Below are 25198 nucleotides of genomic sequence, written 5' to 3' on the forward strand. Positions count from 1 at the left end.
GACTGGACCAGGGCAGCCACTGTCCATGTGCAGAGGTGGGAGGTCCAGAGGTCTCCCTGGGCTGCCTGGAAGTCTCAGGATCCAGAGGAAGAGGCTGGGGGGGAGGTGGTGGGTAGACAGGAAGCCAGAGCAGGAGGGAGCTGGGGCGTTGCTTAGATAAGGCCCATCTGCCTCTCCATCCACAGCTTTTGAATGTAATATTAAAATGTTCCTCATTATTTTCCTTGGATGGGTTTGCTATCCTGATATTAATTATTCTTAAAGGTCAACAGCGCTCTTTTGAATCCCCTTCTGTTCTATCGTGTAATCAGTTAATTAATTGGAAACCATTTAGCAGCGTCTGCCGAGCGTGTTGCTGGGTGCGAGTTTTCTTGTTTTGCTGCTCCCGCAGTGATGGTTCCCTCCATGTGCCTGTTTTCTTCCAAGGATTTGGGAACTTGAGCGTGGGCTGCACCCTTCATCCCTCCCTCACCTGATGGACCCCCACTTTGCTCACAGTAGCTTCAGAGGTGTCATGTCATCAGCTTTTGTCTTTGTGAGTCTCTGCGAGTAGTAATAGCCCATTTCCATTGAGGACCTGCATACGCTGGGCACTGCAGGGAGTGTCTGTACATATTATTTAATTTAATTCTCACCATCTAATGTGGTAGAGATTTTGCTCCCATTTCAGAGCTCAGCGTGGTGAAGTGAGCCATCCAAGAATTATAGAGCTAGAAAGCGGCTGAGCGAAGATGGAACCTTCTATCCTTGTTTGCTAGGATGCTGGTGCTTCAGAGCATCTGGGAGAGGAGACTTGGGTTGTTGCGGGAGAGTCTTAGTCGCAGGTGCTGCTGGTTCATTACAGGTACAAGCATCTGATATGAGACGGAAGCCCTGTTAGTTCTTTACTGAGCTTCCATTTTGCTTGCTGTCTCTAAAATCTGATGTATGCAGAGGGAATTCCTCAGCAGCTTGACGGCAGAGCAGAAGTGGGAAGCAATGCTTGTGGGTCAGAATGCATCCAGCCCCTGAACCCTGTCAGCCTCCCAGCACTACACAGTCACATTGAAAGGCTGACCTGTGCTAGACTCATTGGCAGCTCGTGTTTGTTCCAGCTCAGATCTCCTGCCCACGCCTCTACTGGAGATGGGCTCCAAGGTGCTCCAAGCCTGGGCGTGTTATCATGTGTATGACTCTACCAGCCCCCTCCCTGCCTGGGCTCTGGGCTGCCCCTGAAGGGGGAATACAAAGGTCAGCTCTGGTTGACGGTTCTCCATGCTTTTCCCTGGTGCTAGCACCTGGCTCTCCATCCTCTATGGCTTTCACACAGTCTCAGTTAGCTCAGGGGACACAATGGGAAATTTGACTTGAGTTCCTTTTTCAGAGACCAGGATGTCAAGTCCTCCCAGATATGGGGTGGGGAGGGTTTTCCAAATTCTGCTTAGGAACGGTAGGATCCTGTCTTAGGGGTGGTGACAGGTGGGAGACATTGGGAGCACAGGAGGTGGAAACCCCAGTAACACAGCTCCTCCTGCTGTTCCTGGCAGGTGGTAAAGAACACAGACTCTGCAGACAAGCTGCTGGCGTTCAATTCCTGGTTCCCCCACGCAGCAGCTGCTAACCCAGGGCAAGCTATCTAACCTCCTTGTTCCGTGATCTCCCCTCTGTAAAGTGGAGACCAGGACAAGGATGCTGATGATTTGATGATGACGACGATGATGGTAGCACATGGCTGGTGGGGTGGTTGCAGTGTTTAATTGGGCTCGTGTGCAAAACCTTTAAAGAGCGCAGGCCCAAAGCAAGGACCACTGGGCGTGTAAGCTCCCATCATTACTACCACCTGCAATACCTCAGCCATCCCAGCGAAGCATTGAATACTTACTCTGTGCCAAGAACTTGTTTTGGGCACATGTATTAATTCATCTTAATCCTCCAAGCTGCTCTTTAAGCCTTCTGCTTATGACTTCTGTGGTTAGGATGCAGAGACTGAGACCCAGAGAGGTTCAGTCACTTTTTCAGGGAGGGTCACCCAGTTCGGGAGTACCAGAGCCAAGCGTCTAGCCTGTCTGTCTGGCCCCAGAGTCCGGGCTGTTTATCACTACGCCAGTGGTTCTTACGCTCGAGCCTGAGTCAGCATTCCCTGGAGGGCTTGATACAACACAGGATGCTGGGCCCACCCCAGAGCATCCGACTCAGCAGGTCTGAGGTGGGGGCCCTGGGAATGTGCATTTCTAACAAGTCGCCGGTGATGCTGATACTGCTGGTTGGGGACCACACTTTGAAAATCTCTCCCTGCCCGGCACGATGCGGCTTCGCAGAGCAGTACAGCGGGGATGTGATTAGGTTCTCCGTCACATGGCCTGACCGGGCTCTTCCTGCACTAGATCAGCTGCCCATGCACTCCTTAAAAATTCATCTGTTACCCAGTTCCTCACATGATCTCTGTGTCTGAGCCTCCTGGCCAGTGGGGGCGGAGGAGAAGGCCCCGAGCGCCAGTGGCATTCATGTGTCCTCCTGACAGCGTCCAGCTACGGCTCTTTATCCCTGCAGACTCTGGTCTGAGAAAGGGGAGGGACAGGGAGGCCTGAGCTGCTCCGTTTCAAAGGCACCCAAAGCCTTCAGGCCACTGTCAGCAAAGTCGGCTGTGTTCCACCCTGGCTACTCCAGAGAGAGGCCTCAGTTAACCTTTTGGCCCTAGTTGATGACACTCAGTGCTCCAGGCTTCTTGTGGGGACCCGTCCTTGGGCAGCCAGGAGTGTGGCCTTTGTCGGGAGGGCCGGGCGCCGTCGTTTCTCCCGGAGCGTGGTTCTGGCCCGCTGTTGCCATGTGCCTCCTCCGTCTCCATGCGTAGCACCACCCTCTCTGCCCTTGCCTGGGTGACCCCTCCACTCGCCAGGCTCCCCGGCCCCAGCCTTGATCACACTCCTCGGTTTGGAGCTCTGATCTTACTATCTCCCTCGCTCTTCCGCTGCTCCCTTTCCGCAGGTCCATTTCCCCCATGGCAGCCTGGACTTCCCTCGCTGCCTCTCCCTTTCTCAGATTCCTAACCCTCCTTCATCCTCCAGGCCCACCAGGCATGGAGTTCCACAGGGACCCCTTCCTGGAGGGACCCCCCACGGGTTTCCCTAAAACAGTCTCCAGGTGGTAACCCCGCGTCCTACACTCAGAACTCCTGCTGAGGAGGGGCCGAGGGGTGGGGTGAGGGGAGCAGACAGATTCATCCTGCAAATCCAGGAGGCACTTTGGGCAGCCAGGGCCCAATTTGTTCATTTTAGTCAATTTCCAGTGTGGTGACAGCCCTTCTCCAGACTTCCTGGTGGCACCTCCCCACTGGCGATCCTCCACCAAGTTTCAGGCGGGGATTGCTAAGTCCCCTTCCTAGCTATGAATAATGACATTTGTTCCCAGGAGCCCTCGTAGGAATGCCTTAACTCCTGACAGAGTGCCTCTTTACATCTGGACACATGACTGTTTTATTCTCTTATATATGTAGGATCGTGCAACCTTTTAGGACAGAAGGATTTGATAGGAACCAAAGTAAACTCATTTACTAGATTTCTCTAGATCTGTGGTTCTTGAAGTAGGGTTCCCAAACTAACAACGTCAGCGTCCCCTGGAAACTGCCTAGAAATGCAAATTCTAGGCCAGACCTACTGGATCAGAAACTCCGGAGGGAGGTGGAGCCTGGCTGTCGGGTTTACAAGCCTCCGGGTGATTCTGATACCCAGACTTGGAGAACCTCTCTGTGATGCTGTTCTCACATCCACACCTGGCCTGTGTTTCTTCAACCACTCATCTTGAAGGAGGGTTGGGATGCAATGTCGACCTAATCAGATTTCTTTATAAAAAGGCCCAAGGCAACTTTCTGCTCACAATTTTGTTGTTTTTAAGAGAGCCATAGATTTTCCTTGAATCCCAAGAGTAGATCTCAGAATGAGGACAGGTGCCTGGCCTGGTAGACAGGTAATTAGCAGGATTATGCTTTCTGTATCTTGAAGAGCAGCATGGTACTCCTGCCCGTCTCCCTCCCCACCTGCCTTCCCTGGACTCAGGTTTCTCCGGTCCTGACAGCACCCTAGGCGGTTGCCTGAGTGTGGCCTGCACCAGGCTCACCTCTGGTTCCCTCCTCCCTCAACAGTCCCCCCATCACCTTTAGTCAGTAGGGTCGTCCTTTGGTATCATCTGGGGGGATTGGTTCCAGGACCCCCGCCAGATACCAAAATCCAAGGATGCTCAAGTCCTTTATATGAAATGGCGTAGTACCGTCTGCCCTCCATATGTGCGGGTTCCGCATCCTTGAATTCAACCAACCGTGGATAGAATCCGCAGTTGGTTGAATCAGTGGATGCAGAACCCGCAGATACAGACGGCAGACTGTCACTGTGGTTTCTCGATTTTCCCACGGATGCTCTCACAGATGGTCTCTGCATCTTTGTTTTCCTCTTGTCACGACAGCTCTGGAGTAAAAAATGAGTGTGAGGCTTTGGTCCCATCACCACGTCATCCTGCATGTACCAGAGCTTCTCCTGGGGCGGTAGGCTCCCCGAGCCAGGCTGACTCACTCTGCCCCTGAGTGGCCACTGCTGGGAACGCCCGTGTCTGCCGGGCTGTGCCTTTCTGGGGCTCCAGAGACAGCTCATGTGCTTCAGGGCAATTAGCTTTTGGTTAATTGTCTGAAAAGAAACTCCCAGGGAACAAAACCCCCAGAATAATCTCAATGACACTCAAGGTCTGATATAAAGCAGGCGAGTGAAGGAACAAAGTTGACTTTAAGGCCTTTTCTGGGGTTTGCGGCCTGGTGAATACCCAGATGCAGGTTGATCTCTGACCACACCTCTGACTCTCAGGCCTCGGGGTGAGGGCTGCTTCTTCCCTGGACCTGTGGGGACTTTGGGCTCTGCCCAAGCACGTGAAGGATGGGCTATGACGGGCAGGGGCATAGACACCAGCACGTCTCCAGGGGAGGAGATGCTACCTGTTCTCTCATTAAAATGGGTTTCCATATTATTTTGTTGAACTGAGATTTTGTCAGTGTTGAACTAGGGGGCATTGCCTGGGCCTCTGGTATTTGTTTTAATGGGCTTGGCCTGTTGCAGCTTTGGTGTCTGGAGATGAGCAGATAAGAGCAGAGACGCCATCCATGAATGATGATAGATTGTGTTCATTGAGGGCCAGGCCTTTTACCACCTGCTTTCTGCACCCCGTTTGCCATACCCCATTTAATCCTCACCACAACTCCAAGCACTGAGGCACAGAGAGGTTAAGGAACTTACCCAGGGTCACAGAGCATGGAAGTGGCAGTGGTAGGACTGGCCTCCAGACCCATGTGATGCAGAAGTTTTGTGGGAATTTTCAGGTGAACTTGCTGCACATTTACTGAGCATTCACTTACTGGATTCCAGGTGCTATCAAGGATATCACACTGAAAAGAAGTGGTTGCCTTCAAGAAAAGCAGTCTGATGGGGGAGGCTGACACATGCACAGCTGCCATTCAAAGCTGGCAGTCTGAGACGTGGGCTGTGCTCAAGGCCCAGGAAGAATGCAGTGAGAGAAGGAGGAGGGAAGAAAGGTTTCAGAGTGCGTGGCACTGGCCATACGTAGAGAGAACCACTTAAATGTACCTGAAGCTGGGGAACAAGAACACGAAAGGTGTCGAAAGCACTGGGCAGTGCCAGGAGAGAGGGAGGAGTGTCAGGAAGCTCCAAGGGTACAGGCAGCCCGCTGGGTGATACCCTTCTGTTCGTGGTTGGTCTTTAGTGTTGGTTATGGGGAGGGGATGAAGGATGCGGGAGGGACTTGGGTGGTGCGAGAGTATATGGGAACAGGAGGTTGAGGTCATCGTCTGAAAAGATTTGAACTTCAACGTAGAATCTGGACCTGATTAGGTGGGCCAAGCATTCTAAGAGTCCAGTAATCTGTGCCCAAGTCTGGTCACCCATGCGTCCTTCTCCACCCCCCTGCCCCCCAGCATGTGGCAAGTCCTGTCCCCTCTTTCCCTTCCTGTCCTGAGCTTCTCCAGTCCAAGAGGACACTGGCAGTCACTCAGGGATGTTGCCGTGTACTTGAGGACAACCGGCGTGATTTCCTTCCGACAAACAAGCTATGTGACTGCTTGATTGTGGGACAGATTGGCATCTGGGGAAGAGACACCTGATGACCTTGGTGAACTTACAGTTATATTTCTCCACCTGTTGGCTGCTCCTCTCCACTGAGGGCCTCATCAATGCCTGGCTTTGATGGATGCTCTAGGCCTGTACCTTCCAATATAGTAGGCTTGGCCACCCGTAGCTATGGAGCATTTGAAATGTGGCCAGTCCAAACCGAGAAGTTCTGTGAATGTAAAATACACATGGATTTCAAAGACACAATACAAAAAAGAAAAAAGAATATGAAATAGCTCATTAGTATTTTTTTATATTGATCACATGAACTGATGGTATTTGTATGGATTGGGTTAAGTAAAATATATGAACACAACAAATTTCACCTTTTTCTTTTCACTTATTAAAATGTGACTCCTAGAAAATTTTAAAAAGTATGTGTGGCTTGCGTTATTGGCGAGTGCTGGTCTAGCTCAGGGATTGGCATACTTTTCATAAAGGGCCACATACTAAATATTTTAGGCTTTGTGGGCCATCTGGTCTCTGTCACAACTGCTCAACTCTGCTGCTTTAGTGCAAAAGTGACTTGTATTTGTTTTCTATTGCAGCTGTAACACATTACCATAGACTTTGTGGTTTAAAAACACAAATTGCGTGTCTTACACTCTGTGGGTTAGAGGTCCCACATGGGTCTCACTGGGCTAAAATCAAGGTGTTGTCAGGGCTGGGTTCCCTTCTGGAGGCTCCAGGGAGAATCTGTGGCATCACATCTTCCAGCTGCTAGAGGTCATGTGCATTTCTTGGCTTTTGACCCTCTTTGCCTCTGTGCTTTCTTCTGTGTCTCACCTCTCTCTGACCTCTCTGCCTCCCTTTTCCATGTTTAAGGACCCCTGTGATTACTTTGGGGCCACAGGATAATTAAGGATAATTTCCTCATCTCAAGATCCATACTGTTAATCACATCCGCAAAGTCCCTTTTGCCATAGAGGTTGACATATTCACAGATTCTAGAGATGAGGCCGTGGACATTTTGGAGGACTGTTATTCCACCTGGGCCATAGATTTAGACAATGTGTAAATAAATGGACATGGCTGTCTTATAATAAAACTGTATTTACTAAAACAGAGTGCTGGCCCACAGGCCATAGCTTGCTGACCTTGGCACCCAACGATTAATGAATCTGCACACAGTTCCAACATGATTTTTTTCCCCACATCACCAAGCAGTTCTGGGACACCAGCTGGGTGTCTTACAATTCAACTCAATTTTGACATTATCTACCCAGAGATAGCATCAGACTCCACAGGCTAAGGGCTCAGTCCCACAAGGCCACCCCCTACTACAGGTGCTAATCGCAGCTCCAGGTTGTCACTGGGCTTCTGACCAATCAGCTATAAATCAGAGGTTTCATGACCCCCTCCTTAGGTTCGATCAATTTGCCAGAGTGGCTCACAGAACTCAGGAAACTCATCTACTCACTAGATTACTGGTGTATTACAAAGATATTAAAGGATACAAATCAACAACCAGATGAACAGATACAAAGGGCGAGGTCTTGAACAAAAAAGCCTCTGTTCCCGTGGAGTTTGGGGCCTGACACGAAGGGAAGTGTTCTGGTTCCCCAACCCCTGTCCTTTTGGGGCTTTATGGGGGCTTCATTGCCTAGGCACAATTGTCCATTGGTGATTGATTTCCTTTCCTCTCAAAGTAAATCGAGGGGTGGGAATGAAAGGTCCCAACCCTCTATTCATGGTTGGTTCCCCTGACAACCAGACTTCCATCTTTAGGGGATTTCCAAAAGTCACTTTGTCCTCTAAAGCAATTTTAGGAACTGAGGACAGGACACCGAGTGTTATAAGAAAGGGTGCTCCTGTTGTTCTTATCCTTCAAGAAATTCCAAGCGTTTGGGGAGCTGTGAGCCATGAACCGTGGATAAGGACCAAATATATACTTCTTATCACCATGATCTTTTCTCTAAGTATATTATGTGGGCTGATATTTTTGCTAGAATTCCATGGAGGAGGTTCTGTGGGCCAATAAGCTTGAGAGATTCAATGGGTCAGATCCTTCGTTTAGTAAAGGCTCTGAGAAGTTCTGCAGTAAATAAGCCTGTTTAATTTTATTTAGTACCACATTTTTCAAGCAACATGAAACTTTTTCCCTTGTCATACCCATTAATATATGGCAGATCTCAGATTCCTAGGAACATTCTCTGGGAAACCCTGGTTTAGCTCAGTCCAGGGCCTTGTGGAAAAGCTGCCTGCAGTCTCCTGATCTAAGGTCAAGACACCACTCACGTCACTTGAGATTTGATTAGAGAAAGCATTTTGGCTTCATTAAAGTTCATTAAATGAGCCATCCAGTGTAATTTAGCTGAATAAAAATGGCTCAGATGGCTTTAACCCACACCCCCTCTTACAGCAATTTAATTGAGGGAGAAGCAAATATGTCAATGATGTAGAAAAATACTTCTTGGCCTCCAAGAGGGACACAGGGCAGCAGCGTCTGCTTCCTTGTCACAGGCACTGGATTTTAAGGGGTTGGCTCAGGGGGGCTCGGGGGTGGGCAGCAGGCTTTGGTGGAGAGATGGCCTGGAGCCTCCTTCCTTCCCACTGGTTGGTTCAACCTGAGGAGGTTGATGGCAGCCACCCTAACTGCTCCTCATGCGGGGCTGCAGGCATCTTCGGTTTGGGCTGATATGCCTAAAGTCCCAAGTTCAAGATCATGACATGTAAGTTCCCTGGTTCTCCGAGAAGCAGGGAGGAGACTGTGAGCCTTCTCTGTCTCCATGGTTTGTTCCTTTTTAGCAACTCTCTGCGGGGTCAGTGCTGCATGAAGGAATTCTCCTTTCTTGACTTTTTTTTCCAGATCCTTCAGAAATTTCAAAAGAATCTTGGCGTGGCATGGCAGGGGAGGGAGTTGGCTGTCTTCAGGAAGAATGAGGAGAGAGTTCTTTCATGGGGAAAGTTAGAAGGGGAGAGACAGACAGCTGAGGAGGTGTTGGGTCTTCAGGAAGGAAGAATTGCATCTTTCTAATGCTGCCTTCATGGATGGAGGAAATCATATTTACATCATGATGTTGGCAGCCAGCAAGCCACAGCCCCCATGGGAGCCTGTGAAAGCAGGAGGGGTTGGACCTTTGTTGCTCTCTGGGGAGCCATGCTTGCTGCTCTGAGCCCATACGGTGCTTAGAATAGTGCTTTCTGCAAGCAGCAGCGTGAATCCTCTAGGAAAAGTCAGTGACCATGGCATTCACCATTAAGGATGCCAGCTGAGCATACCCCTGGGTCTCTGTGTTCTCTCATAACCATCTTTTGCAGCAGGAGGCTTGCGTATGCCCAGCAGGGAGCTGACTGAGTGGATGGATGCCATGTTGCATCTTCATGGCTGCACCCTGGTTGGGAAGCTGGTTCCCTAGAGCGATGGGACATAGGCAGAGTGAGGGAGGGACTGAAAATCATGACTTTGGAGGCTTTCAGGAATCATAGTTGGGCAGCCAACTGTCAGGACCTTGGGGCAAAAGAGGGGCTGAGGACAGGTATACTAGTTTGCTAGGGCTGCCGTAACAAACACTGCAGACTGGGTGCTTTAAACAACAGAAATTATTTCTTCACAGTTCTGGAGTCTGGAAGTCCAAGATCAAGGTGTCAGCAGAGTTGGTTCCTTCTGAGGCCTCTTACCTTGGCTTATAGATGCTGACTTTTCCTCGTGTCTTCACATCATCTCCCTCTGTGCATGTCTGTGGCCTAATCTCTTCTTATAAGGACACCAGTTATATCGGACTAGGGTTCATTTCAATGGCCTCCTTTAACCTTAAGTACCTCTTTAAAGGCTCTGTCTCCAAATACAGTCACATTCTGGGGTCCTGAGAGTTCAGACTTCAACATATGAATTTTGAGGAGACACAGTCCAGCCCGTCATAACAGAAGATAAAACCCAAGTGAGAGGGACTAAGGAGATGCAGAGGTGGAGTGAACGTCCAGGAGCTGAAGTGGCAGTAGGGCGAACCCAGCAAAGGTCTGTGGTGTGGACAGGGGAGATGCCCGACTGAATGGTGCCGGTGGGGCAGCCTGGCTTAATAGCACAGGAACGACGGGGCACCTGCATCCAACAATCCCTTACACACTCCTCAGTGTCCTAAGACACTTAAGACCTAAGACACAGCCTGCCCCTGGGCCTGCCTCTGCTGGTACAAGAGGAGGTACTTCCAAAGTCAGCCGCACCCTTAATCTGGGAAATCCATGGTAGCTTCTTCAGGATCACTGTGGATGGGAATCAGTGTCTCCTTCTCAACTGTCAGCCCCAAAGGATGCAGTTTGTTTTGGGGCAACAGAAGGATTCATCTGATCGGCTTCTCTTGGCTGCAGGGTCCATCTCGAGTGACCCTCTTGTTGGATGGTAGAGTTCCCAGGGTAGAGGGTGACATCCTTCCCAATTGTGGGGCCCCATCCTGCTGCAGTTGGGCACCCCCTTTAGGAGGGCCATGGACTGCTTCCCATCCTGAGGTTCCCCTTGTTCACCACAGGGCTAATGCAGGAGGGGCCATCTCAGCCTGTTCTTCCTCAGGTTCAGAGTTTGGCCACCTGTGTGCCTGGCTCCCTGTTTCCAGAGGACCCAGTAGCTGCATTGCCATGGTTCATTGCTCTGGGCCCCAGAGTCTGGGCTGTGAATGAGCCAGTAGTGCAGGACAAAATTAATGGCTTTGTTTGGTACTCTCAGGTGGGAGATACGGGGGCGAGGTCATGGAGCTTGATTTTGGGAAAGTGTTTGATGCATCATCTCGTAATATCTTGCTCACCAAATTAATTCCAATGGTCAGGTGACTTGGAAACTGGCCATTGACTCAAGCACAAGTCAGAGACGAGTGATAATGGATCTGTAAGGGAGGAGGCTCAGGGCTGCGGTGAGGCCCAGAGGTTCTTAATTAAACCTTTGTCTGGTGAGGGGGGTAACCGGCCCATCAATAACTGATGACAGGTGAACACAGGTGAGGCATCAGCTAGAAGGAAAATCAGGGGAAGTGAGTTCTGAGTGGGTGTTAAGTTGGTTAAAGCCCCCTGCCTCTTTCCCATCTGCCCAGCACATGAGCAGTTATAAATGCCTCTGAAGGCAGGATGGCCAGAGGTGTGCCCTGCTTGCCTTGTTGGCGGTGTATGTTTGCCTTTCTTGTCTTTTGTGTGTTTGTTTGTCTCTGTGGCTGGATGCTTCTATCGTGTGTCTCTGGCAGGGTGCTGTGTACGGTTGCCCAGGTTGTGCGCACTGCTTTCCTCCTGGGACTTGTGCAGCACAGCGTCTGTGTCTCTGGGGACACACACTGGGTTGTGTGTATGTGTACCTGGGCGTTTACATGTCTGTGTGTTGGTTGCAAATGTTCCTGGGTATGCCTCTTGTGGCCTGTTGTTGGAGTCTTCACGTTAAGGCTACTCAGAGATGTTCAACTTTCATTGGCCACCTCTGAGCCCCAGTTTCCTCATCTGTTGCATGGAGATAATAGCAATACCCGTCTTGTAGAGTTGCTGTAAAAATTAAATGAGATCATGAATGCAGAAGTGGGTAACACAGTAGCTGGTGCTTAGTAAGCCCTTGGTGAACGGCAGCTGTTGATTGTGAGATGGTGCAGGGGGGCAGGAGGGGGTGAGAGAAGGAGAGTATCTGGACTGCAGAAGGAGAAGGTGGTCTGTGCACCACTGGGACCGTCAAGGAGGAGGGAGGGGAGAGGGCAGTCGTGGACAGCGCCCACGAGTGTTGCTGTGGCCGCTCCATCTGGCCAAAGAACCGGAGGAATCCAGAGGGGCCCTTTCTCCTCCAGGTGGGGCTTGGTGGGTGGGGGGAGGGTGGGGAGAAGCCGCAGATGAGACACCCCTGGGAGAGCCAGAGCCCATCTCCCCCCTTACCAGGTGTCCCAGGCCCCCTCTCCCCTCTAACATGTAATAAGGAGATAATGCTATTTCTTATTCTTTATTTGCCCAGAATGCCTGTTATTTTCTTTCTTTCAGAATCCAATTTTCTCTTGACATTTATGCCTAATGTAGCAAAACATGACCTTTGTGAAAGGACATTGCTGGCAACCCGCTCCCTGCCTCGGGCCCCCCAAGAACTACTGGCACACTCCTGGGCTGCCTCTCCCTCGGAGGTGGGCAAGGCTTCCATTTCCCCGGGACCGCTTCTGTGTTCCCGCCTCCTCCTTCCGGCCGGGGGCGGAGCCGGGGACGGGGCGTGTTTCCCAGGGCTCAGTGCGTCTGGTGTTCCCGGCGCTCTCACAGGAGCTGCTGCTCAGTTTTAGAACCAGGGGCGTTGTTCCAGGCTGCGCTGGAGTCGGGCAGAGAGCTCAGGGCCCCTGGGCCTTGTCTAACTTCTGCTGCCCCTGATGCTGTTGTGCGTAGACAGTAAACCAAGAAAAGCAAAACAAAACAGAAGACTTCTGTCTGGGTGAGGCACTCACCTTTATTGAAACATCATAGCGGCTCATGGTAATGGAGAATTACCATGAACAGGTAATGAAGCCTGTTATCCTTGACCCCGAGTTCCAGCTCCTGGTGTAAGGTCAGCGCCTTTGATGAGTGTACGTGTCTGATCCCCTGTTCCTCCCTCCCAATCAGGAGTTGCTCTGCAGGGAGCTGGGTGCCTGGGTGTCCTCAAGTGGCCATCATGCAGTTCTTCTGTCACCCTTTTCCTTCCGGTCAGTGGGGGAAGGAGACCGTTTGTAGGAATAAGATGCGCCATGGTTAGGGGTTTTGTGAAGCTGAGCATGTGGATGGGTTGAGGTTTATAGTCTTTTAGTGAGAGCCTGTGTTGTCACACACACCAGTGCTTTACAGTCCTGCAGAGAGGAAGTGGGTGACAGTATGGGGCTATGGGAGGCTCTCCAAGCAAGGGCTATGGGCTTAAGGACTCTGAAAGGAGAGAGTGCTGGGGACTGGGGAGAGAGTGGGACAGTAAACTTGGGTGATACCTACTGGACACCTTCCCTTCGCCCCAGTCCCCTGCACCCCAAGAATGGGGTCTTCCTCCCCCACACAGTCATGGGCTGTCACCCATGAATATGTGTATAAGCAGGAGTCTGTGTTTGCATTTATTACCTACATGTTTAATGGACATAAATACACACGTGCTTATACACACGTGTGTGCATGTGGATAGGTATTTACCTAAGTGCAATTCTTACCGCTCTCCTTTCTCATCACTAGATAAGTACGTGGTTCCTGGGGTGCCACTTGAGCTCTAGCTGTCTCCAGCTGCTGCCTTGAAGGGCTGTTACCACATCAAAAGTTGTTTGTTGAGGGGCTTCCCTGGTGGCGCAGTGGTTGAGAGTCCACCTGCCGATGCAGGGGACACGGGTTCGTGCCCCGGTCTGGGAAGATCCCACATGCTGCGGAGTGGCTGGGCCCGTGAGCCATGGCCGCTGAGCCTGCGCTTCTGGAGCCTGTGCTCCGCAATGGGAAAGGCCACAACAGTGAGAGGCCCGCGTACCGCAAAAAAAAAAAAAAAAAAAAGATGTTTGTTGAGCCTGGCAAAGGCAGAGCTGCCTCAAATGGGAAGGGGAAGCCCTATCCCATAGCTTGTCCTTGTGTTTGAATATCTGCCCCTCTGATGAGCTGTGTCTACTGTCTGTACCTCACCCAGCCTGAACTTCTCCCCTGAGCTCCAGACCCAGGCATCCAACAAGCTATCTTATCTCTCTTCTTTGGACGTCTAACAGGCATCTCAAACTTAGTGTCTGCAAGGGGGAGGCTCTTGATCCCCACGCCGCTCCCCAGTTGGGACCCCTTTGAGCCTTCCTCGGCTCACTAAATGACATCACCACTCTCCTGGTTGCTCAAGTCTCCCTCCTCTGCCCGATCCAATCCCATAGGAAGTTCTGGCAGCTCTCCCTCCACCACCTAGCTTGAATTCCATCAGCTTAATTGTCTCTACTCTCTCTTTTTGCCTGGAATACTGCAGCAGCTCCTAATTGCTCTGATGACTTTCAGTCTTGGGTTCCTATTTTAAAAAATGGTAATTAGATGATGCCACGTCCCTACTTAAACCCAGCCAGTGCCATCCCGTTGTTCCTTAAAGTAAAATCCGTGTGGCTTACCTTGACCAGCAAGGTGGGTGTGGCGGGTCCCCTCTCCTGCTTATCCTAGACCACTCTTCTACTTCCTTCCTCACTGGGCCCTTTTCTGGCCCCCTAGTCCCTCTCAGGCCTTTGCACTTGCTGCTCCCACTGCCTGGAACACACCTTCCCTGGCGCTAGGCTCATTCTCACTCCTCTTCTCAGCTCCGACATCTCCTTCTCAGACGGCATTTCTGGAAGCATCTTCTGACGTAGCCCCGTCTCTCTCCGACATCAGTTACTTACCCCACTTTGCTTATTCCCTTCCTTCTGCTCATCACAAACTACACTTCTCTTGCTTATTCATTTGTAACATGAACATAAGCTCCAGAGGGACCTTATCTGTCATCCACCCCCTCGTTCCTTAGTGTAGCCTATATTTGGCTCTCAACAAATATCTGTTATAGAAGTCCTCTAAATATAGGTGCACCTGTAAGCATATGCATATGTGTATAAGCAGGAGTCTGTGTTTGCATTTATTACCTACATGTTTAATGGACATAAATACACACGTGCTTATACACACGTGTGTGCATGTGAATAGGTATTTACCTAAGTGCAATTCTTACCGCTCTCCTTTCTCATCACTAGATAAGTACATGGTTCCTGGGTGCCACTTCAGCTCTAGCCGTCTCCAACCACTGCCTTGAAGGGCTGTTACCACATCAAAAGTTGTTTGTTGAGGGGCTTCCCTGGTGGCGCAGTGGTTGAGAGTCCGCCTGCCGATGCAGGGCACATGGGTTCGTGCCCCGGTCTGGGAAGATCCCACATGCCGCGGAGCGGCTAGGCCTGTGAGCCATGGCCGCTGAGCCTGTGCTTCTGGAGCCTGTGCTCCGCAATGGGAGAGGCCACAACAGTGAGAGGCCCGCGTACCGCAAAAAAAAAAAAAAAAAAAAAAGTTGTTTGTTGAGCCTGGCAAAGTAATAACCGTGGGTGTGTTTCTTCTTTTATTCAGAAGACTAATGACTACTCCTTTCCCCTGTACATCCTAATGAAAAAAAAAAAAGCCATTAGGCGGAGGACAGAAGTGTGAACAAAAAAGCTGATGTCTTGATCATTGATGGACAGGATTGCTGAGGGAGGGACTGGCTTGAAGGAATTGTAGGTGACCTGCGGAGTAGTTTCGACTTGTGTGAATGTTAAGAATGTTTGCTGAGGGCTTCCGTGGTGGCTCAGTGGTTAAGAACCCGCCTGCCAATGCAGGGGACATGGGTTTGAGCCCTGGTCTGGGAAGATCCCACATGCTGCAGAGCAACAAAGCCCGTGAGCCACAACTACTGAGCCCGCACGCCTAGAGCCCATGCTCCGCAACAAGAGAAGCCACCACAATGAGAAGCCCATGCACTGCAATGAAGAGTAGCCCCTGATCGCCACTACTACAGAAAGCCCACGCGCAGCAATGAAGACCCGACGCAGCCAAAAATAAATAAATAAATCTATTAAAAAAAAGGAATGTTTGTTGGTAACAGGGCACAATAGTTTCACTTATGCAAGGTGAAGAAGTCCTAGATATCTCTAGTACAGAGTAGTGCATAGTTAACAATACTGTATTGTACACTTAAAAATTTGGGAAGAGGGTACGTCTTCCATTAAATATTATTATCACTAAAAAAAAAAATAGAGAGGGAAGAAACTTTTAGAGATGCCAGTTAAGTTTATGGCACTGTTTATGGCGATCATTTCATGGATGTATATTATCTTCAAACTCATCAAGACATATACATTAAATATGTACAGCTTTTTTGGTAAGTCAGTTATACCTCAGTAACTAAAAAAAAGGGGAGGGATAAATTAAGAGCTTGGGGTTAGCAGATACAAACTACTATATATAAAACAGATAAGCAACAAGGTCCTACTGTATAGCACAGGGAACTATATTCAGTATCCTATAATAAACCATAATGGAGAAGAATGTGAAAAAGAATATATATATATATATATATGTATGTATAACTGAATCACTTTGCTGTACAGCAGAAATTAACACAACATTGTAAAACAACTCTACTTAAATAAAAAAAAAAGAATGCTTGCTGGTTTGTATACCTTATACTCTGAGAGTTCTCTGTCCTCCTGTAGAAGGGTGGGTTTAAAAAGGCTCTCTGAAATTTCATTGTGGTGAGAGCATATGGGAGAATGACCAAGAAGTTTTTATTTATTTCATTTGATTTGTAAAACCTTGCCTTTTAAAAGGTCTCAGCATCCTCTCCAGACATGATCTGTAGCCTTGACTAACTGTCAGATGTACTGTTAGCCGAAGGGAGCAGTGGAGAAGAACAACAAAGCCAGGCTCCCATGAGATGACCACACTTACTACGGAGAGCATGACATGCCACATTGTCCTTTAATTTCCTCTTTATTTGTCAATCTTGCAGAAACCTGTCGAGTAACCGGCTCACCACACTCTCATGGCAGCTCTTCCAGACGCTGAGTCTTCGGGAATTGTAAGTTCAGTTTTGAAGACTGTCCAAGTTGGTGGAGTGGTGGTCAAAGGTTGGGTGGAGCCACCTGAAGCTGGGAGTACACCTGAAGGGGCTCCTTGGGTTGGATGGTGTGGGTGTACCATGTTCAGTGAGAGTGAGCCACCCCATCCCTTGATTTCTGATGCTCCTTCTGGGTGCAATACATTTCAGAAGATAGGAATCTCATCTCTTAGCAGGACCTAGTTTTGTGATCTGTTGGTAGTTAGTAATAACATTTATATTTATATATATTTATAATAATAAAGATAATTTATCAAGTTATAATAACATTTGCAATATATAAATAGATTATTAGGTGTGCTTTCATTTACATGACCTTTGATTTATCATCACATGTCATGGGAGGTAGGTATTATCATACCTCCTGTATAAAAGGTATCTCTACACTTTCAGGTGAGGGTTCTGAGCTCCAGAAAGGCATGTGAAACACAACCAAGATCACATTGCTAGGGATTGGCAGAACCGGGACTTGAACCCAGGCCTTTGACTTCAGATTGCATGTATTTTCCACTTCTCGTGATCTTCTGTCAGCCTATTTGGCTTGAGTATGGGCATCCTGGAGGGACTAAGCCCATATATTTATTCAGTCTGCTTGTGGACTGCTTAGATTTGCTGCATTCCGAGGCTGACCAGTGTACTCCCACCCCAGCCAGCCATTTTGCACAAACACACATTGGATGGATGAATGAAAACTTGTGACCCCTGCTGGAAAAAATAAGTCATGTTGATGTGTGAGTCATCAGGGTCATCTCTGTGCATGAAGGACGGCATATTATGTTGAGGGAACAAATCAAGGAATACGTTGAAAAGGAATTGAGGCATGGATGGAGTTAGGGAGTCAGGGTTCCATAGACACTGCTCATGTGTCTTCCCTTTTACTTGATGACTCAGATCCAAATTCACTGAATGCAGATTGCTTTCTATCCTTTACCAAGAGGCAGTGAATGGCCTTGGATCCCCGCCCATGCCGTTGGCCTTTCAACTTGTTCTCCCTCCACCTGGTAAGACCTGAGTTCAAGGATGCGTCATAACCTTACCTTTTCTGACCCAGTTGGTCAGGAAAGGGAATATTTACATCTCCATGACAGTCTTGTACATACCCTACTAATCCTTATGGACCCAAGTGCCTACATGATGCTTAAAAATGCCATTCCAGGGATGGGAAGTACAGAGATGGTCTCTGACAGTGTTGGAGAGTTTAGGACAAGACTGTTGTGGGTTGCTTTCCTACTTTAGGATTTTGCCCCTCCCACCAGGCTTCTCCTCTGCTATGAGCACAATAGCTCTAGTGATCAGAGTTCTTTAGTCATACATGGCTGCCATCCAGCTATACTCAAATAAAAACTCCTACCTGAGCTTGGGAAAAGGTGCATATGTACTTATTTTTTTATAAAACACTGGAAAACTGGACAATGTCACAGACATCTCAGTGTCAGACTGTCAAACTTGATGCATTGTGTTCATTCCCTTCTTTGTAGGTGGAAAAGACGTTAGAGATAAATTAACATGACTGCTTTGATCACCACTAACACTGATTTCTGAGATCTTACTCTGGGCCAGGCAGTGTGCCAAGTAATCTATTGAGTTACGAAAGTTATTTAATCCTTATAACAATGCTATCAAGTCAGAATGGCTACTGTCACTTCAAATTTGGGGACACTGGGGTACTTAGCAAGGTTTAGTATCTTGGTTAAGGTCACCCATTAACTAAATGGTAGCACGTGGACTCAAGATCTTGACCACTATGCTTCGCCGTCTGCCAACTTTCTCAATCTGTTTTCAATCCAACGATCTGTTCTACAGTAACTTGAAATAAAAATGCACAATTGCAGATTTTCCTTACATTGCTCTAAAACTGACCAGGAACCCTGCCCTAAAGGAGCTAATTGGAGTCTTTCATCCAGTTCTCCTGGGACCCCTGCCCCTTCATCTGTGGGAGGCCAGGGATAGCATCTCTCCAGGGGACATCTGGGTCTACTGTTGGCTGAATTATTGCGAAAATGTTCAGTGCTCCTTCTAAAAAAATCATTGGCTGCGAAATCGATGGCGTGCTGCCCCGGTGACCTGTCTCGTGGAGTTTTAGAAACAGTTGTTCCGTGGATATATATTTAAAGAAAATGTCAGATTTCTCCCAGAGGATCATGGGATTCTGCATTCATCTTTGCCTGTGAATCAATACACCAGTGAGCTGGATGTGACTTATGGGGGAATGAAGACGTTCCCTCCAGGGTGAGTCAGTGTGTGAGAGCCACCATGTCCACGGAGTATTTTATTTCTGTCATATTGTTAAATAAGTAAAAAAAATATGTTGGAAAATAAAGAAGCCCCCCCTCTAAGGAGCAGTCACCCTGGTAGGGGTCTATTTTTTTGAGGAAGAATTGAATGTTGAGAGTGGAAAATTTATCTTTTGGCTGGAGGGGCCGCGTGTTGGCTCTTAGCTGTGGCTGTGATTAAAATCCAAACAGTCCCAGTTCCTGGCAAATGGAAGAGTCGGTCATATTTTCTTGTCTGACTTCCTGGTTAGTCCACGTGATGCCATCTGCCATGAGCCATCTAGACTGCCAGAGTCTGCCCAGGGGAGCCTGTGGGCTGGGCTGTGGGCGTGGGTCGGGTATTTCCAGGAAGAAAGAATTTTGGCCCTAGAGGAGAGAGGCCAGAGGGAGATGGCTCTGTGAGCTGTGGCAGCCAGAAGAACACAAGGGCAGAAGTGTGAGGCTTCGAGCGACCTTCTGCAGGAACAGAAGGAGCAAGCTAGGGCATTCAACAATTTCTTAGCATGTTTTATTCCATCACTGAGGATCTCTGCCTGCCCCAAGCAGCCCCTCCTCTGATCCTTGATAGAAGAACTAATGCTGTTGGGATTCCCCATCAGAAGGGCTGAGTGTCTACAACTTTTCCAGTAGCAGAGAAGGAGAAAAAAGAGGTGTATATTGAGTATCTAATATATACGAGGTCCTGTCTCACCCCTGGAACAATCCCACAGAGGAGGTATGCTTAAACCCAGTTTGACAAATGAGGGATTGGAGGCTTGGCCAAGTGAAATAACTGGTCCAACATCACATGGCAAGTAAATGGGAATTAGTATTGTGATTATTAGCATTGCCACCATCCAGGTCTATTGTTTTCAAAGACCAGCTCTTTCCTTACCCAACTCAGCACCATAGCCCTCATGCTATGCGTCCCCTTCCTCCAGAACTCAAGATGGTGGGTCCCCTCAGAGGAATCAAAGGGGGAAAAAATCCAAACAAGTTAGCATCTCAGAGCCCTTACCGTGTGCCAGAGACTTCCTTCACTCATTTCTCATTTACTTTTGTGAGATGAAGGGTGTGGTCTTGGCCGGGCACCTGGCCCGCCTCTCAACTGTCCAGGCTGTGTTTTTCTCTTACTGATGGAACCAGAAGCATATTTCAAGACTGGCTTCTGAGTAGCCAGCACTCTTTCAATGGCATGGGTTTGGAGAAATTTGAGTTGGTGTTGCAAAGTGCTCTCCGAAGTTTCTGTTTATGGCAAGATGGTATTTTCACTTTACCGAGAAGATGGGAACAGTCTGTCCAGAAAGCTGAGCAAGAATCAAAGAGATTGACTTAGAGGTAAAGAATGAATTAGAAAGAAAAGAAGCTTGGATTCTGAATCCCATGATACCATTTAGGCTAAGGCAAGAGGCACCAAAGGATATAAACTCACAGCACAGAAACCCTCCAGAAATACCCTAAGGACCATTAGTGTATCTCGAATAGGCTTCTCTTAATACCCTGCATGCATGGAGCAGACATGATTAAAATAGATTGGAATATTTCATTTTCTTAAAGCAAAGTGATAATTACCTCTGGTATAATTTACAGATTTAATCGACTTGGTAAAATATTAACTCAATTTTGGGGATGGGTTTGTGCTGATCCTGTCACTTTCCTTCCCCCAGTCCTGGCCCTGACCACTTGCCACGTCTCTCAAAATCACTCAACAATCATGTTAATAATACTGTTATTATAATAATCATTTTGGGCCTCTTTATAACCCCTTTTACTTCACAAAGCACGTTAACATATATTATCACTAATCCTCATAGTAACTGTGAAGAAGGCAGATTGAACACAATTACCCCATTTTACAGACATTAAAACAGAGCCTTGGAGAATTCAGGCTGAATGAATACTTGCTGTATTCATTTCCTAGGGCTGCCTTAACATATTCCCACAAATCTAGGGGCTTCAAACAATAGAAAGTGATTCTCTCACTCTTCTGGAGGCCAGAAGTCCAAAATCAAGGTGTCAGGAGGACTACACACTCTTCCAAGGCTCTAGGGAGCATCCTTCCTTGCCTTTTCCAGCTTCTGGTGGCTCCTGGTGTTGCTTGGCTTGTGGCAGCACCACTCCGGTCTCTGCCTCCGTCTTCATGTGGCCATCTTCCTCTTTGTCTTTGATCTTTCCCTCTTTTCTCTTATATAGATACCAGTCACTGGATTTCGGGCCCACGGTAATCCAGAATGATCTCATCCATGATCCTTAACTTGGTTATATCTGCAAAGACTCTATTTCCAAATAAGGTCACATTCACAGCTACTGGGGCTTAGGACTTTGACAAATTTTGGGGGATGGGTGAGACACTATTCAATCTACTATAGTTGCCCAAGGTGACACAACTGGCTCAACTCAGATCTTTTGTTTGGATATTTTTTTAACCACAGGACTGTTGGCATCTCCAGGGTGCCCTTTGGGCATGTTTTCTTCTGTGACAACAGATTCGGGCCCCCTCCCCATATTTCACTACCTGGCCATGGATTGCCACTGGCAGCACTGATGCTGCGGAGGGAAGAAAACCAGAGTGATGACTAGTGGGGAATCAGTGTTTTTTAAACACTCAGTCTTGGCCTTGGCTGTTCAGCAAAGTGTCTTTGTGCACAAACTCGGATGGGGCTGAGTTAATCTGTGGGAAGCCCCAAGGGCCCTACGATTAGGCCCTGGGCCATCTTGAGGAAAGGGCTGGGTGTTGGTAATCTTTGCTGTGAAGCAGCTGCTGTTGTATTATTCATGGGGCCGCCTGCATTATTGATGGAGCAGGGGAAGGCTTGCTTTAGGCTCCTTGAGTCTGCCCCTGAAGCCCTGGCTGAAGGCCCCTCTGCTCCAGACCTGATTTGATGCGAGAATGGACAGCATCATTTAGACCCAGGACTTGCCCTTCTTTGCTTCTGGTCCACCTCACTGTTTGACCCCTCTTGTCAGGATATGAAGACGATAGTGGATTTGCTCGGTGAGATGCCCAGGGCATCTGTTCTGAGACTGAAAATGCTTTCTGCCGTATGTATGTCTTGTTGTCCAGGAGGAGAGTCCAGAGGGATGGCGGGAAGAACGCAAAGTTCTTCTGCAGTTTCCAGGAGACCCTGGGTTGGAGGAAACGACCAGGTCGCATGGTGCATGCCTTCTGGAGGAAAAAGTCGGAGGGAAACAAACAAGCTTTTAGCGTGCCCATGCCTGGAAGGGTCTAAGACACACCCCACATATCTCACTGGATTCCCCTGCCAGCCTCAGGACGCTGTGGCACCGTCCACCTTTCTGGGGGACCCCTGAGATGTTGGGATACGCAGTAGTGCAGGGCTCAGACAAGAGGCAGAACTGAATAAAGCACATGTAGCTTGAAGCAGCCTGGCCAAGACTCTCACTTGTCTAGTATTTTCCACCCAGGTGGGTAATTTGTATTTTTACAGCTACTTAATAATGAATGACCACATCTTGTCAAGTAAGCAACTGGGAAAAATCAGGCTGACCTGGTTCAGTGTGCATGTGTTCCGGCATCTGGACCCTCAGTATCCTTCCAGCAGGGCTGCCAGGCCTCTCCTCACAGCCCCTACCGCGTGACTCCCAACCACTGTTCCACTCCCTTTCCCCAGAAACGCCGGACAGGGAGTTTGACCTCCTGTGTTTCCTAAGGAAGCCCTCAGACGTTCCCTTCCCCTGCTTCCTCCTTGTTGTGAGGGTCAGAGCTGGTGAGGCATGTAAGGCCTTCAGCGTAGTGCTGGGCACAGAGTAAATGCAATGCAAACGTTATTATCCAATTATTTTTTTGACTTCTCTCTCATTTTCTCCTGTCTACCTTTTCTCTCTCCTCTCCCTCATTTCTCAGCTGCAGAAGCATCTGCCTTGACCCCAGGGCAAACCCCTCCAAGGGTCCTGGACCTCATCCGTCACTTTGCTGCTCTAGGACCTTACCTTTCCCTCCCCACCCCCAGCCCTGCCCTGACCCGATTCCTAATATGTTTCCCCTCTTCCTCTCCACTGGTTTTTCTCTTCTGTTTTCAACCAAAGATACTTCTGTCTTCCATTGACTTCCTATTCCCTGGAGCTTAAAACCTTGGGGTCATCTTTTACTCTTTCCTTTTCTTCTACCTCCAAGGAAGCACCAAATACCACCGTGTCTTCCTTTATGATGTTTGGTCCATCTTCGCCTTCCTTCTCCCCAATTTTTACCTCTCTACTCCAGGCTCTTAGTAACTAGGCAGCCATTCTCTCATGGTGGTCCAGGGTCCCATGGGGATCCCCAAGACCCTTACAGGGAGACCAAGATGTTAAATCTATTTTCATAATAACCCTGAGATGTTACTTGCCTCTCTGGTTGATCCTGTTCAACATTGCTGGATTACTCTTACAGTTTTGTTCACTTCATTCTCCAACTACAAGGGCCTCGGTGGTTCCCACTGCCTCTTGGATGCATTTCAAGCTTCCTGATGTGGCCGTGAATGTCCTCCACCATCTGGCTTCCACTTGCCCTTCCAGCTTTATTTCCAGGTGCTCCTGCTGTAGCACAAGCTTTCTTTCCTGTTTCCACAGTCCAGCCTGCATCATCCCTCTAACTCTTCCCCAGTCTTTCCCTCCACAAGCTTCCAAAGTTCAGGGATCCTGCTTACTCCTCCTAGAATCTCCCATCTAGCTACGCCTTACACGTGATAGATGGCGGGGAAAGTACGTGAATTTTGGAGTCCAACAGGCTAAGCTTTGAAGCCCTGCTTTGTCACATACCAGCCGAGGGACCTTGAGCACGTGACTTGACTCCTCCAAACGTAGGAGGGGGTCCCTCTTGTGCATGACGACGAGAGACTGGCTGGCTCTGAGTGCAGCTGTGAGAGGCAGATGCTTGATGAAGGTTAGTTCTTGTCTCCTTTGCTGAAAGAGTGTGGTGTGCAGAGCAAAGTCATGGGCACTTTTAGACTAAGAGGATATCATACAGGGGTGTTTGCACATTCTACCTGTGCTGTCCTGTTGGCTAGAAAGCACTGATTCCTCCCTTCCAAGGGCCTCACTTTTTTCTGAAAGCTGGTTAATGCTGATGTGTGCTTCACTACTTTGGAATTTGCCAGTTGTCAAAAATATCCTGGATCTTAGTGCAGTTACCCAAGTGGCCCTCCCTCTGGGCACCAATAGATTCATCCCCTTACTGGTCCAGAAAGAGAATCATGTTCCCCTGAGTGATCCTGGCATTCAGATTTATCAGGTGCCCTTGCCTTTAAGAGTTTTACATCAGCCTATGCCCTTCAATTGTCCCCCCAAGGAGATGACTCCCTCTAAGTCACAAGGAAAATGAATGGAGAAGGAAGGCCTTGAACTTGACTCTTCCTCTATCAGACAGTCTTCTTTACCAAGATGAGTGCTCCTGGAAAACAGGGACTGATTATTCATTTCTGTTTCAGCAGCACTCAGCCCACAGCCAGACATGGATGAGGTGCTTATTAAGGATTTTGTTGAATTTATGAAGGAATAAAGCTGGTCCCAAGATAGGCTTTGAGCAGATATTGGAAACAGCGAATCACCTTCTCCCCAGGGAGAATAGCTTCTTTCTTCCTTCCTCCCTCCTTCCCTCCCTCCCTCCCTTCCTTCCTTCCTCCCTCCTTTTATTCATTCAACGGGTATTTATATGCCAGGCTTAGTTATAGGTACTGGGGATATAGCAATGAACCTAATAGGCAATGTCTCTGACTTTGATGGAACCTAATTTTTATTTGGGGAGACAGATAATAAACAAGCAAGCAAATATTTATTTTTTAATTTTTAGATTTATTTTGTTTATCCATTCTATATATACTAATTTACATCTGCTAGCCCCAAACTTGCAAGCAAGCAAATAAATATTTAAAGTGATGCTGGGCAGTGACAAATACCAGAAAGAAGAAAATAGTCAGGCAAGGGACTGGGCAATGTGAGGGCAGGGGTTGGTGGTAACTTTCCTATAGAAGTGGTCAGAGAAGGCTATATGATTCCTTAATGAAGGGAGGGAGTTGATCTAGCAGTTATGTTCTCAGTCCAAACTCTGTAGGCAGAAAGGACAACAAGTGCAAAGGCCCTGAGGCAGGAGCATGCAGGTCATCCTGGTAAACTTGACACACAGCAAGGTCAGAGTGGCTGAAGAAGAGGAGGAGAGGGTGAGACAGGCAATGAAGTCAGAGAGGTGACAGAGGGTGGTATAGATCCCGTAGGCCTTTGACTCTGACTTTCAAAGAGTTGGGAGGCCAGTGGAGGGTTTTGAGAAGAGGAGCTTCCCAAGCCAATGTATT

At 48.5% G+C, this 25198-nt stretch overlaps 1 protein-coding gene across 3 annotated transcripts in view; it reads left to right on the top strand.

Annotated features, from left to right (window-relative positions):
* LOC132420748 (NT-3 growth factor receptor) overlaps positions 1 to 25198 on the top strand; it is a 279278-nt gene that overhangs the window by 96370 nt on the left and 157710 nt on the right. For all 3 annotated transcript variants that reach the window (XM_060005462.1, XM_060005463.1, XM_060005464.1), the window contains exon 4: positions 16552 to 16620. In XM_060005462.1, the coding sequence (XP_059861445.1) occupies positions 16552 to 16620 (69 nt within the window). The remainder of the gene's footprint in view (positions 1 to 16551; positions 16621 to 25198) is intronic.

Source organism: Delphinus delphis, chromosome 2 (assembly GCF_949987515.2).
Source record: "Delphinus delphis chromosome 2, mDelDel1.2, whole genome shotgun sequence".
NCBI lineage: Eukaryota > Metazoa > Chordata > Mammalia > Artiodactyla > Delphinidae > Delphinus > Delphinus delphis.